This window comes from Myxine glutinosa, chromosome 8 (assembly GCF_964187855.1).
Source record: "Myxine glutinosa chromosome 8, kmMyxGlut1.1, whole genome shotgun sequence".
NCBI lineage: Eukaryota > Metazoa > Chordata > Myxini > Myxiniformes > Myxinidae > Myxine > Myxine glutinosa.
This window is the reverse complement of record NC_136268.1, coordinates 32,800,145-32,814,841: the sequence shown is the minus strand read 5'-3', so window position 1 is coordinate 32,814,841 and position 14,697 is coordinate 32,800,145. Positions and strand designations below refer to the sequence as shown.

The 14,697-nt window shown below is 43.2% G+C and overlaps 2 protein-coding genes across 2 annotated transcripts in view; one reads left to right on the top strand and one right to left on the bottom strand.

Moving 5' to 3' along the window:
* The window catches only part of LOC137432394 (syntaxin-1A), a 68,483-nt gene extending 61,206 nt beyond the window's left edge, over positions 1-7,277 (bottom strand). Inside the window, exon 1 of the mRNA XM_068124289.2 lies at positions 7,105-7,277. Coding sequence (XP_067980390.2) covers positions 7,105-7,134 — 30 coding nt within the window. The 5' untranslated portion in view covers positions 7,135-7,277. The remainder of the gene's footprint in view (positions 1-7,104) is intronic.
* Positions 7,278-7,625: 348 nt separating this feature from the next.
* Positions 7,626-13,775, top strand: POLR2J (RNA polymerase II subunit J). The gene is made up of 4 exons (XM_068124280.2): positions 7,626-7,952; positions 9,141-9,230; positions 9,407-9,581; positions 11,614-13,775. Exons 1-4 carry the CDS (start codon positions 7,900-7,902, stop codon positions 11,647-11,649), a joined length of 354 nt encoding a protein of 117 aa, XP_067980381.1. The 5' UTR covers positions 7,626-7,899; the 3' UTR covers positions 11,650-13,775.
* Positions 13,776-14,697: the final 922 nt, after the last annotated feature.

Genomic DNA, 14,697 nt, shown 5'->3' with positions numbered 1-14,697 from the left:
GGGTGGTGAGGCCTGGAAGTATTCACTACATGGACGCCTTTAGGAACGTGGAGTTCACGGTTAATCCGTGTCGGAATCTTGGCTCGGCTGCTCCACAGCATTCAGTGCTTCAAACTCTTCCTAACTTTCATAATAATCACGGTTGGAGCGCTTGTCGCTGTAGTCACGGGAATAGCTGTCTCCTTCTCGGCCACTACCCTGATAATCATCCCTGCGGGAGCTGCCGTAACTCTGGGAGCCTCCATAAGTAATCTCGACTGCGGCCACCACCAAAACTACCACTTCCACCCCGGGAGCCATAGCCACCCCTGAAACTACCTCCACGTTTTCCTCCTCTGTAGCCCCCTCGCCGCCGATGGCCTGCCTTCTCTACTATCAAGGTCCGTCCATCCAAATCCTTGCCATTCAAATCCTTTTCTGCATCTTTGGCATCCTTTGTGTTTTCAAACGTGACAAAGCCAAACCCTCTTGACTTTTGCGTCTCCCTGTCTTATCAGCTGCACTTCCAAGAGTGGTCCATATTGGCCGAAGACAGAGTCCAGAACAACTTCCCTTGTTTTGAAGTTCAGTCCACCTACAAAGAGCTTGCCAACATTGCCTCCATCCCTGACTTGTGTGTGCTGACACTTAGTTTTTGGGTACCTGACAAAACGTCCCTGTGCAAAGCGTGACGTCAGTACCTTCCTCTTCTCTTCAGAGCGCTTCCTACCCATAGCACAAGTCGCGGCACAGGATGGAAAGATACCCGGAATCTTCTGCTCTAACTGTGCAGTGTTATTTTTCATGCTAGGCTTTTCAACAAACATCGGGTTACCAGAAACTTGACCACTGGCCAAATCATTCCCGATAACAAAAGATATTCCCTCTACAGGTAGAGTAGCTTGTAACCCTACGCCCCTACGGTGACCGGTCCTGACAACAAATCAGACTTCAAATGGATGACATGAAGTGGGGCTTTAACACAGCCACCAACCCCCTGTAAAAGAACACTAACACCAGTTGCCGTCTTCTCCGACAATGGCAAAATGCCTTCAAGCATCAACGATTGATGTGCTCCTGTGTCCCTCTATACCCTAACAGGTCTCTGGTTCATTAGGTCTCCATCCAATGACACAAACCCCTCTGAAATAAAAGGTTTGCAAACCCTCTTGAACAAGGTCGTTTTGTGATGCCGTAACTTTGGCATGGGAACCTTCACAAGGCACTGTCCGCCAAAGACGATTTCTCGCATTTGCCAATGCATTCGGAGTTCTACTAGTCTGACTCCGCTCCTGATTTTGCCTTTTCAGGGCGTAACATTGGGACATCAAATGTCCAGGTTTCTTGCAAAAAGCGCAAGTAGGCCCGGAGGACAAACTCATGGTCTGCCTCGGGCCCTCCGGAAGATAAGTCTGTCTTGGAACTGTCGTCTTCTGATCCCTAGAAGTCGCGGTATCAGATTTGTCCCCATAGTCATCTCTGCGCCGCCTCCACGAATATTTGTTCTCCGCCCCTGATTTACCATAACTCCCCTGGCTAACTCTAGATGGGAAGTTAGGTTTGTGGAACCCCATCCTGTGTGTCAAGGCATAGTCATCTGCCACGGTTGCTGCCTCATACAACTCTGGTACTTTCTTTTCCTCCAGATGTACTTTAATGTCTGCGTGGACACACTGTTTGAATTCCTCCACCAAGATCAATTGTCGCAACAGGTTGAAGTCTTTCCCAACCCCCTTCGAATCACACCATCGATCAAACATGGTTTCCTTCATTCTGGCAAACTCCATATGGGTCTCACTCTCCCTCTTCCTGGCATTCCGAAATTTTTGCCGGTAAGCTTCAGGAACCAATTCATAGGCTTTGAGAATGGCTTTCTTCACTTCCTCATAATCTATACATTTGTCAATCGGTAAAGCCGAAAATATATCTTGAGCTTTACCCACCAGAACACTTTGCACCAACATAGTCCAGGACCCCACAGGCCATTTTAGCATTTGAGCCACTTTCTCAAAGTGTAAAAAAAAAAAACTTGGCTACCTCCTTTTAATTTAAGGGTGGAACCAGCCTCACACGTCTACCAACATCCCAGGTGTTCCGACTAGTTGTCGAACCAGCCGGCATGGATGCTACCTCTCTCCGTTCTCCCATTATTTGCAGCTCCTTGAGTTTAAGTTCCCTCTGATAATTATCCATGCCACGTTCCTTTAACTCCCGTTCGGCTCTCCTCTCCTCTGCTCTGCTCTTTCCTTTTCTCTTCTTTCTTCGAGTTCCCTTTCAGTTCTCCTTTCTTCTGCTCTTCTCTCCTCGAGTTCTCTTGCAGCTCTCCTTTCCTCTGCTTTTAACCTTTCCTGGCTCTGCAGTTGCATCTCCGTTTTACGGCGCTCCACATTTTCTTTTTCCTCGGGTAACCAATCCAAGGCTACCTCTGTCCATGTTCCCTGTTCCACCAGAGATTCTACCACCAATGTCTGCATCTCTGCTTTCTTCATATTAACTCGGACCTCCAAATTAAAATGTCTGGCCAATATCAAGAGTTCCGATTTTTTTTAACGCTTGGAACTGTGCCTCATTAGGGGATGCCGCAAACTGTTCTGCATCAAACACTATGGTGACTATCAGTTAGCACCTGTTAACCTTCACACAAAAATTTTCCAATTTTTTTTGAAAAATTTGGGAATGTTAGAAAAAAATTCCAAATTTGGGAATTTTGGCAATGTTTGGGAATTCTATCCTGGATGAATGTTCTTAGGGAATTTAATCCCATATGAAGACCCAATTTCGAGCCCCTGAGTCAATTGGACGAGCCCCCAATTTCTGTTACCTGCTCCTCCCCGACCCCCTGGTCACGGGGTACCTCCGAGCCCCGAGAGGAGTCACGGCAGAAAAATGTGTTATTCTGGGTGTGAAAGATCAATGGAGAAGCCACCCCAATTGTTACTCACAAACAAATATTGTATTAAAAAAAAATCACACAAGAATAATAACAGTACAACAATAATAGCAGTCAAAAGTACAATCAATACATCTTATGATGGTACCATCAGCCAGTATAAGGTAACTCACTGTGCTCCAAGTGAGTCAAAAAAGAACATTCCCCAATGTCTCTATATTCCCGTCTTTAAGCTCAAAGTTGATCCCCTCCAGCGATCGTCAGAACGATGTCGAATCGAAACCAGAATCCCGTTCAGCTGACGGGCCCCTGTCACGCCGCCAAAACTGCACAAAGGCGTACGCGGCTAAGGCAGCGCAAAGAGTTACGCGGCCCAAAGCTGCGTCAAAAAGCGCACTCAAGGTGACTGAGAAATCCAAAGGCGCCCTCCAGGTATGAACTTTCATGGCTCAGTCGGCGAGCCGCAAATTAATCCTCAAAAGCCACGGTGTGCGCGCGCGCACACACACACACACACACACACACACACACACACACACACACACACACACACACACACACACACACACACACACACACACACACACACACACACACACACACACACACACACACACACACACACACACACACACACACACACACACACACACACACCTCTGAAAGCGGTGGAAACGGCTGACGAAGCAACGAAACCTTGCTCGATGCACGAAGCGCGCGAGTCAAAATGGCCGACGGCCCATACTCGGGTCGAACCGACACGACGATGATTCCTCGGAATCCAACGCCAAACCTGACATGCAGGTTGATCAGTCACCGCGAGAACAACTCTGTTGCAGGAATTCCTTTCCCAGGAACCCCAAAAGTTCACTAGCGACTTTCGTTCGACAACGTTCACCCTGGACCTTGAAGCGACTCGCTTATTGTCCGACTTCACTCGCTCCGCCCTCTTTTCTCCCTTCTTCCTCTTTGTCGTCCGGTTCCCGATCCGGTTTCCTGTTTCTTTTAACATTAACTTTTGAAAATAGAAATATCTATTCCCTTCAAATGACAATAATAAATACATGGAATCATAAATATTTACAGTGGATGCAAACCACCACAACGGAAGTGACGAATCCGTAACACAACCATCACTGCAACATTCCACCGATCTGGGCTTTATGGCAGAGTGGCCAGACGGAAGCCTCTCCTCAGTGAAAGACACATGAAAGCCTGCTTGGAGTTTGCAAAAAAGCACCTGAAGGACTATCAGACTGTGAGAAACAAGATTCTGTGGTCTGATGAAACAAGGATTGAACTGTTTGGCCTCAATTCTAAGCGCCATGTCTGGAGGAAACCAGGCACCGCTCATCACCTGCCCAATACCATCCCAACGGTGAAGCATGGTGGTGGCAGCATCATGCTGTGGGGGTGTTTTTCAGCAGCAGGGACTGGGGGAGTGGTCAGGGTTGAGGGAACAATGAACGGAGCAAAGTAGAGATATCCTCAATGAAAACCTGAAACAGAGCGCTCAGGACCACAGACTGGGCCAAAGGTTCACCTTCCAACAGGACAATGACCCTAAACACACAGCCAAGACAACGCATGAGTGGCTTAGGGACAACTCTGTGAAGGTCCTTGAGTGGCCCTGCCAGAGCCCTGACTTGAACCCAATCGAACATCTCTGGAGAGACCTGAAAAATGGCTGTCCACCAACGGTCTCCATCCAACCTGACAGAGATTGGGAGGATCTGCAGAGAAGAATGGCAGAAAATCCCCAAATCCAGGTGTGCAAAGGTTGTATCGTACCAAAGAAGACTCGAGGCTGTAATCGCTGCCAAAGGTGCTTCAACTAAGTACCGAGTTAAGGGTCTGAATACTTATGTCAATGTGATATTTCAGTTTTTTCTTTTTAATAAATTAGCAAAACCTTCTAAAATCCTGTTTTCTCTTTGTCGTTATGGGTATTGAGTGTAGATTGATGAGGGAAAAAAAGAATTTAAACGATTTCAGCATAAGGCTGCAACATAACAAAATGTGAAAAAAGTGAAGGGGTCTGAATACTTTCTGAATGCACTGTATGCAGAGTGTGTATTTTTTAAATATCATATGTGACGTGGTGTGGCAGCCATATTAGCTTGAAAACCGATATACATATATTTAATAAATAAAATAAAATAATTAACTCCTCCGAAACAGCTTCACTGATCAATGTGAAATCTGTCCTGTCTGGTGAAAATGTGATACTTGAAAACAGCTGAAGTTATTTAAATAAAACGTTAATTTAAATAAAAAAAATGGGTATCGAGTGTAAAGAAGTTATTTTGTAGGACAGTGAAAAGGGCATCTACCCGTTGTCATGGGCAGGGACTATGCGGGGGGCATATTGATGACAGGCGCATTGCTCTAGTTTTTGTGAAGTGATTCTTCACCATCAAGTTATTGGGCTAAAACAAATATATAGCACGACAAGTCAGGAGACGACGATGGTTCACAAGCGAGCGGTATTCAATGACAAAGGCTGGACGAGCCGGACCCGGAAATGTCAAAACGAAGGTTACTGACCTTGAAATTAGATAGAAAATAATGTATAATCAGTTCTGAGGTTAGTTAGCTACACAACACTGAAAATTTGGTTAGATTCCGAAAACTTTGAAAATTTGACCTTTGTGACCTCCAAAGGTCAAAGAGTCTGAAATTTGTTGGAAAACTTGAATTTCATGATGTATGTGATAATATAAGATCATGTACGACATTTCACCCTATCAGGAAGCGAACAATGTAATAAAACCATCAAAAATCGACTTTTCTAAATTTCATGACCTTATGACCTTGACCTTGGGGCGAAAATGAAAAATCGAGCTCCATGGGGCTAGACACATAACATTGGCCTAACCAAATACCGAAACCCCTGTCAGATTGCACCAAACCCCTCGGAGAAGATGTAGCTTCAACTCGATTACCCCCTAAAAAGACATCTTTTTCGGGCGTGGCTCCGCCCATAATGGGCGCAATACGCCCACTCTAGGCAGGACACAACTAGATCATGACATCAACCTCCCACCCAAGTTTCATCAAGATCGGATGATATCATCGGGTAGTTATGCTGCGGGGACACACACACACACACACACACACACACACACACACACACACACACACACACACACACACACACACACACACACACACACACACACACACACACACACACACACACACACACACACACACACACACACACACACACACACACACACACACACACAGAATATAGTGGTCACTTGATAACGCGTGAACCAATATCTCAAAAAGTTATGGACGAGTTATGACAAAACCAGGTGGACGGGTGTGTGACAATAAAAGCCGATTAGATTTTGGTTCAGGTCCAGATCAGACCTTTCAGTGGGATACAAAACGTAGATGATTGTTCAACCTGGCGGAGGTATTCTCGCTACCGAGTTTCGTGTTTGTTCATTCTCTTGCCTGTTGTGTTCAACTACCAGTACCACTACCACCCACGCCGTTGTCAGTACAATGGACTTTTCTTTTTCTTTTCTAAACCCTCTGCCACCTTCACTCTTCCCGGAAGTTCAATCAGGTAAAGGAAAGGGACGGAGGGGAGAGATTAAAAAAAAAAATCAGGCATTCTTCACATTGCAGAGAAAAGTATAAATACAAGCTCGAGTTGCTCTCTCATTCAATTTCATGTCATACAAAGAGAAGCCGAAGAGCGTCAACACATCACGCCCATATCATTATCACTCACAAAGAAACCTGCATTTTGACAGCTCGATAAATTTATTTATTTAATAAAGTACTTGAACCACCGACCTCACAGACTCAGAGCGGACGCTCCAAACATCACAACACAGTCTGGTGCGAGTACATCCTATAAACCTTCAATATCATCATAATCATCACCATCACCATCATCATCATGGTCATGGTCATGGTCATGGTCATGGTCCTCGTCATACGGAAGTATAATGTAGTCGACTCGCCGTGTTGAATTTTTCCCGATTATTCGTTTTACATTCAAAGTTATAGTTTACAAAAGAAGAGCTCCACAAGACGTCAAGAGTATTTATCTACATCGAAACATTTCCCTCCCGCGCTCTCAATATATAAACATGAAAAGCAAACACCGGTTCGGCGGTTGTATCCGGCACAACTTGGTGCACAGCCAGGTGGGTACAAAACTATTCGAGTACAGTCGCAAAAGGCTTAAAGGCCTAACAAGTGAAACTCACCGATGCAAGCTCGGCCAGTCGGTCCTTCATGGTCAATATACCATGTGACGCGTCAACAAAATAACTGGAGATCTTCGTCGTTCTCTCCGCCTTCAGCAGCTTTCACGCTCGGCTCGCCCGGCTCTGTGACGTCCATCGACGCGCATGCGCAATAGACAATAGTTAACGGGTCCAAGTGACCCGTAACCCGATGATGTCATAAGAGTTAGTCCAGTCATGAGTTCAATGTTAAGTTCACCTGAGGTATTTATATTAAAGGGTCACATTTAAATAAATGACACAGCGGTCGTGGGAAAAAACATTCTATATTGCCACTTAAGCCAATATTTGTCAAATATTAAACGATACCGGTACTTCATATTTCCTTACCACAAGCACAGTGAGTTTTTCATCCGATAAATGTTAGTGATAGTGACCATTCTTTCTCCCATTTAACAATATTTGTAATACTCAATAGCGTCTTAGTTATTTTTTAAACTATTCTTTGGCTCAACTTTCATCCGCTGAGATAATTAGGCGGTGTATTGCAATCGTTGTATCTCTATCGGTTTGGATGTGACCGGCACTTCTCTCATGGTAATTCCGATTTTTAAAAATTCTTAATTCAATGCTTAAGTTATGATAAAGTGTTAACCAATCTCAAGTTAAAATAAAGAGGAAGCAGAAGATTATAAAATAAGCAGAAGAAGAAGAAGAATAAAAAGAAGAAGAAGAAGCAGGAAATATAAATACAATTACAATTAGACAGCGACAATCGATGTTAAGCTTCGAGCTGGTTGGTTCAGGTTTAGCAACATGAACGCACCTCCAGCATTCGAGTCATTCCTGCTCTTCGAAGGCGAGAAAAAGTAAGCGTTTTACCTTTCTCGTCTTAATGGCGTACGGGTGTGTTAAAAATAAAATTGTTACGAGGACTCGGGTGCCGTTTTTTGTATGACAGATGCAAAGACACCAAGGTGCCTCTGGGCCTGGTTTTTAAGTTGAGCCTCGGTTTATGTTCGGCCTTGTTCATCCTTGAGAAATCCCAGTCCATATTGGCGTAGACTTGATTTCGTTCAAGGTGGAATTTCGTTAATTGTTTCGGGTTTAGCGAAATGTAAAAATATTTCCCCGGACCTATTATTTATTTAATTCCCCCACTTCCCAACTTTATCACTTCTCTTTTTCGACAAGGCAACCTCGCCCCCTTTGCATACGTAATAAATGAATGCCCTTTATTTAGTTAATGTGTGTGTGATGTTATGTCGACTTCAATATAGTGTAAATCTCAATTGCACTGGAAACCAAGTTCATAATTTATATCCTGGGCAATAAAATTGATAACTCTAACCCTAACAACCCTAACTCTAACCCTAACAACTCTAACCCTAACCCTAACCACATGACAATTAAGCATTTGTCATGTGATGATTGGTTAACAACCCTAACAACTCTAACCCTAACAACTCTAACCCTAACAACTCTAACCCTAACAACTCTAACCCTAACAACTCTAACCCTAACAACTCTAACCCTAACAACTCTAACCCTAACAACTCTAACCCTAACAACTCTAACCCTAACAACTCTAACCCTAACAACTCTAACCCTAACAACTCTAACCCTAACAACTCTAACCCTAACAACTCTAACCCTAACAACTCTAACCCTAACAACTCTAACCCTAACAACTCTAACCCTAACAACTCTAACCCTAACAACTCTAACCCTAACAACTCTAACCCTAACAACTCTAACCCTAACAACTCTAACCCTAACAACTCTAACCCTAACAACTCTAACCCTAACAACTCTAACCCTAACAACTCTAACCCTAACAACTCTAACCCTAACAACTCTAACCCTAACAACTCTAACCCTAACAACTCTAACCCTAACCACATGACAATTAAGCATTTGTCATGTGATGATTGGTTAACAACAACCTAAGCACTTAGTTAAACTTGGGTGGGAATTTCTATCTTTGTTTGAGAATACAAAGTAAATGATTTTACACTTGAGTTCAAAATTTCCTGAATTGTCTGGTTTCTTTTTAGGATTGTGATCACCAAAGACACCAAGGTGCCAAATGCATGCGTCTTCACTATAAACAAGGAGGATCATACTTTGGGGAACATTGTCAGAGCGTGAGATTCTCCACTTCTTATCGTCACCCAAACCTAGCTATGATGATCCTTTACTTTTCAGTTAATACGCTCTGACCCCTCATTCAACCCCCTCCTGCCATACCCCATCAAAAACCAATTTATCCGAGAGCAAGTCAACATGGGATCTTTATTCCTTTAAATTTTTTCCTCCACAGCCAATTACTGAAAGATCCCCAGGTATTGTTTGCTGGATACAAACTTCCTCACCCTCTGGATCACAAGGTTGTCGTCAGAGTGCAGACAACAGCCGACTACAGTCCACAAGAAGCTTTTACAAACACTGTCACGGATCTCATCTCTGAGGTTTCTTTACTGGAGGAAAGGTTTAAGGTGATTTTAACTTGGCCTTACCCTTGCACAATAGAACTGCTGTAGCACCGATTAAATCCAACATTAATAATAATAATAATAATGCATTTATTTTATATAGTGCTTTTCAGGGAGCCCAAAGACGCTTTGACAGAGTGGAAAACATAATGCATAGCAAAACATAAAAACAATTGCAAAAAACAAGAATCAATAGGGAAGTATTCAAAGCAAAAAGGAGGGAGAAGGAGAAGAGATAGTCAGGGGTTAAATGCTGTGGGTTAAATGTTGAATTTAGTGTTGAACAGGTGGGTCTTGAGTGATGTTTTGAATGTGGTGAGTGAGGAGGAGTCTCTGATGGTGTGAGGTAGTGCGTTCCAGAGGGTGGGAGCAGTGATGGAGAAGGCCCTGTCCCCCCAGGATCTGAATTTGGTCCAGATGGGGGGGGGGGGGGGGGTTTTATGAGCGTTTTTGGGCCAATGATTATTTCAGATTTATCACAGTTGAGTTTGAGGAAGTTGATTTGAAGCCAGGATTTTATTTCAGTGATGCAGTTTGTCAGGATAGAGTGGGTGGCGGTGGAGATGGACTTGGTGGAGATGAAAAGCTGGATGTCATCGGCAAAGCAGTGGAATTAGAGACTATGACGGCGGATTAAGTGACCGAGGGGAGACAGGTACAGGATGAAGAGGAGGGGGCCAAGAACTGAACCTTGGGGGACACCTTGGGGGAGGGGAGCAGTGGGGGATTTGCAGTTATTGATGGAGATGAACTGGCGTCTGTCAGAGAGGTATGATTTAATCTGAGAGGGCAGTGCCGGTAATGTTAAAGGTGGTTTCAAGTCGGGTGAGGAGGATGGTGTGATCGATGGTGTCAAAGGCGGCGCTGAGGTCTAGGAGGATGAGAATGTTGAGGTGTTGCCAGCGTCAGAGGAGAGGAGAAGGTCGTTTGATTTTGAGGAGAGCAGTTTCAGTACTGTGGTTGGAGCGGAATCCAGATTGGAATGTTTCATACAGGTTATTTGCAGAGAGGTGATGTTTGAGTTGAGCGGCTACAGCGCGTTCCAAAACTTTCGACAGAAAGGGTAGGTTGGAGATGGGTCTGAAGTTGTTTAGGGTGTCAGGGTTTAGTCCAGGTTTTTTCAGAATGGGGGTAACAGCAGCAATTTTGAGGGTTGGTGGGACGATGCCTGTAGACAGGGAGGAGTTTATTGTTGCAATGATAAGTGGAGAGAGAGCAGGAAGGGAGGCCTTGACAAAGCTGGAGGGGATGGGGTCAAGAGTGCAGGTGGCAGTTTTCATTCCTATGAGGAGTTCAGAGAGGTCAGTAGGGGAGATTGGGGAGAATTGAGACAGGGGATGGCAGGATAAGGGGGGGGCAGGTGGTTTGAGGGGGAGCGGGTGCGGTGGTGGTCAAGCTGTTGTAGATGTTTTCAACTTTGCGTTGGAAGAATGAAAGGAAGCAGATGCAGTTGTCTACTGTGAATGACTGGGTGGTGGTGTTCAGGGGGCTGAGGAGTTTGTTTATTGTAGAGAAGAGTGCTTTTGGGTTTCCGGAGCCAGAGTGGATAATTTGAGAGTAGTAGGCGGAGCGGGCGCGGGAGAGGGCATCTTTGTAGTGTTGTAGGTGGTCCATGTAGGCTTGGGAGTGAATTGTGAGACCTGTTTTATTGCGGAGTCTTTCAAGTTGGCGAGCACGAGTTTTCATCAGGCGGAGTTCAGGGGTAAACCAGGGAGCAGAATGGGTGAAAGAAACTGTTTTGGTTTTTATAGGCGCAAGTTGGTCAAGGCAGGAGGAGAGAGTGTGGTTGTAGTCGTCAGTGAGTTGTCGGTTGTAGACGTTGTAGGTTGTAGACATTCTCAAATTCAATCACTTTGTATTCCATTGAACTCTTTATTAATGTGACTGGTCTGAAGAACGTCTAGTTGTTGTGCGTGGTGTGATGTTAGGATGTACCCACTTTTAAAGGCCCAATTAGAAAGTTGGATGTGGGATGCGTGTAGCTCTGAATTGTCACCTTTCTTTGCACCTATTTTTATGGGATGATATTTTGCAGGTTGCCATCAAGGAGAAACAGGAAGGCATCGAGTAAGAAAAGAAAATGAGAATTTATTCGCCGATGGTCTACTGGTGATAGAACATGCTCTTTTACAGAATCTACTTTGGATAATTTGTTGAATCATTGTGGACGTCATCCGTCTGAATGCCACACCTCTATATAATGGTCAATCTGTCCCATTCTCCCAAATTTGCTTTTAAAAGGTTTATTGGTAGGTTTGCCTGAATGTATTCTTTTTCCAATATAACCTCTCTTAGCGCATGTAATTTGGGGCCACCAAAGTAGTCTCATGTTAATGGGAGAAACTTGGATTTTAGTCAAACTTCATCAATGCAATGATTTTCTCTCCAAAAAAAACAAAAAAAAAACTCGTGTCTCACATCAATGAGTCGGTGGCAACAGATGATACAGAACTGACTGTTGGAGGGCATGTTTATATATTCCCCAGTATTTCAATTTACGAATCTATTCTTGTTACTCCTAAAATAGTTGGTGTACCCATGCTTTCATCATGTTGGAGGCTGTTTCTTGTTCGTACTGTGGCCCTGATTCCAAAGCTCTGGTTTTGTATCCATGTGAACTTGTTTTCAGAACTTTACAGGTTAGGAGGCAATGCCCAAGCTCTTTAATACAATATTATTACATGCTGAACTACCTAGTGATTTTGTCTAACTAGGAACACTCGCTCCCTGTGGGAGGGGGTCATGGTATTGTCATTATTATTATTATGCTATTATCATTTGATGTTACTGTTGTTTGAAAATTTGAAGCAAAAAAAACGCCTCAATAATGTGATGATGCTTGAGCTGTTATCTGTACATCTTAACGTGGCATTTTCCCAAGGTTGAAAAGGGCAATAAAATGTGTGAATTTCGGATTATTTACGGTTGATTCGCAGGAGTAGTGATGTGATGGTGATGTAGTGATGGTGCGATCACTGTAGTGATGTAGTGATGGTGCGATCCAGGGAATTTTGGAATAGAGTGCAATTCCCAGTTCTTTTAATTCCTTTTTATTTTTGTTGATTTTTGGGTGATGTGGGACTATTAAATTTCATATGAACTTGCTAATAACAAAACGCATGCAAATTCCAATCGCTGTCAAGGAACATGGGCCATTAGAGTGATGCATGCCTGTTTGACAAGATTTCCAGATGCCTATGAGGGAAATGAAAGAAGCAGCATCGATTTATCTTTGCAAGCTTTAACCTGGTTTCTGAATATGTTGCGCAAAGCATAGTTTGCATGATTGTACGCCGACTTGGGAGGTGATGTTTTCAGTCTGCAGGCCACAACAATGTTTTTGAAGCCACAGTCTTCAACAACAGATACAGGCTGCATGTTTCCCATTCATATTTATCAACATCTCGTTAATAATGCGATTTTTGTCTTTGGGAATAGGCGCTGTACTTTGAGCAGTGCGCGATTTTGCAGAACTTGCTTTGAATGATCGACTGCAAACTTGTTGCCATTGCTGACTTTGGGTTTTTTTAATTTTTCATTCTCAACGGTCACTAATTAGTACTGGTGCTTGGTTTTCAAGTGCTACAGCATTGTTTTGATGAGTAATGTCTGTTGAACAAAGAAACCATCTACCTTTTGTTAAGATATACAAACCAAGTAGCTACAATCTCTGTCTTATGACCCTTAGTCCCCTGTCAAGTTTGCTTGAGATTGTAATTGTACAAGTAATGACTGAACACACACGCACATGCACACGCACACATGCACACAACACAGATGTCAGCTGGAAGTTGTATATTTGGGGACGTTTTTGGCCGTAACAGAAAATTCCGTCTGGGGGGTTCGGAGTGTGGAGAGGAAACTAAATTATCTCTGTAAATATGTATGGCATAGCACTGCTCCTAGTGTCCTACTAAAATTGACAAGTGTGGGGCAGTTGGCCTGTAAGGATGGGTTCTTTGCTAACCTTACGCGAGGTTATCAAATTTATCACAACCATAATATTGAACAGTCGGTTTCAAAGATTAGCAACTGTTGTGGATTCTGTGCACAATTTACGTTTGTGAAAGCATCGTTCTCCTTTGCAAAATATGACTTTCAAAAGCCTTTGTTTATTTGGTAGAAATTTGTCATTTTAATGCAATGGAAAATACCTTTATTTATGAATTTTTGGACAATAAATTCTTTTTTCCACTCTTTGGGTGTTATTTGATGTTTAACAATGTCAATAACCATGAAATCACATTACATATATGCAATTTAATTATTTTGTGTTCAATTGTTTGCCACACTCAGCTTATCCCCTAGCCACAGCCATGATATTTTATACCCCCATCAACCCTTGCCAAGCCACCTCTTTCCAAATGTCTTTATTTATTTATTTCCCCCCCCCCCCCCCTGTTCAATCCTGAGTTTGCTTCTGTATCAATCTTGATCACCCCATGTGTCCTCTCTTTGCCCTCATTCTTTCATCCCTCACTTGTCCAACTCCCCCCATAATATTTTGCCTCTCAACCCTGCTCTTGTTTCTCCCCTTTTGCTACTGTTCATTTTGTTATTTTATGTCCTGATCTGTTCTATGTTCTAGCTCCTCCACGAGATTCGACTTTGTATATCAAAAAGTGTGTGCACCAAACGTGCATATTCTTGAAACATGAATAAAAGACCAAGAAAATTGGTAAAATAAATGAGCAAAATAAACAAGAAGACGTGCGTAGCACGAAACTTGCAAATTGTCCATTTCATGAAGATTAAAATTTACGATCTTGATCAAAGCTCAGGTCAACAGGATGAAAAGTGATGATTTTAGAAGTTTGACCTTGAGTTGACCTCAATTAGGTGGTTTCCCAATTCAGTGAGGCAATACACAAATGCTGTTCTATTTTCAAGTCAATCGGATGAAAATTGATGATTTTGGAAGTTTGACCTTGAGTTGACATTTGACCGATTGACCTAAAAAATAGTATGTTTCCCAATTTAGTGACTCCATATGCAAATGCTGTTCAATTTTCAAGTCAATCGGTTGAGAATTGATGGCTTTTTAGATGAAAATTGATTTTTAAAATTTGACCTTTTGACCTCAGAGTTCATTTCCCAATTTATTGACGATATACAAATG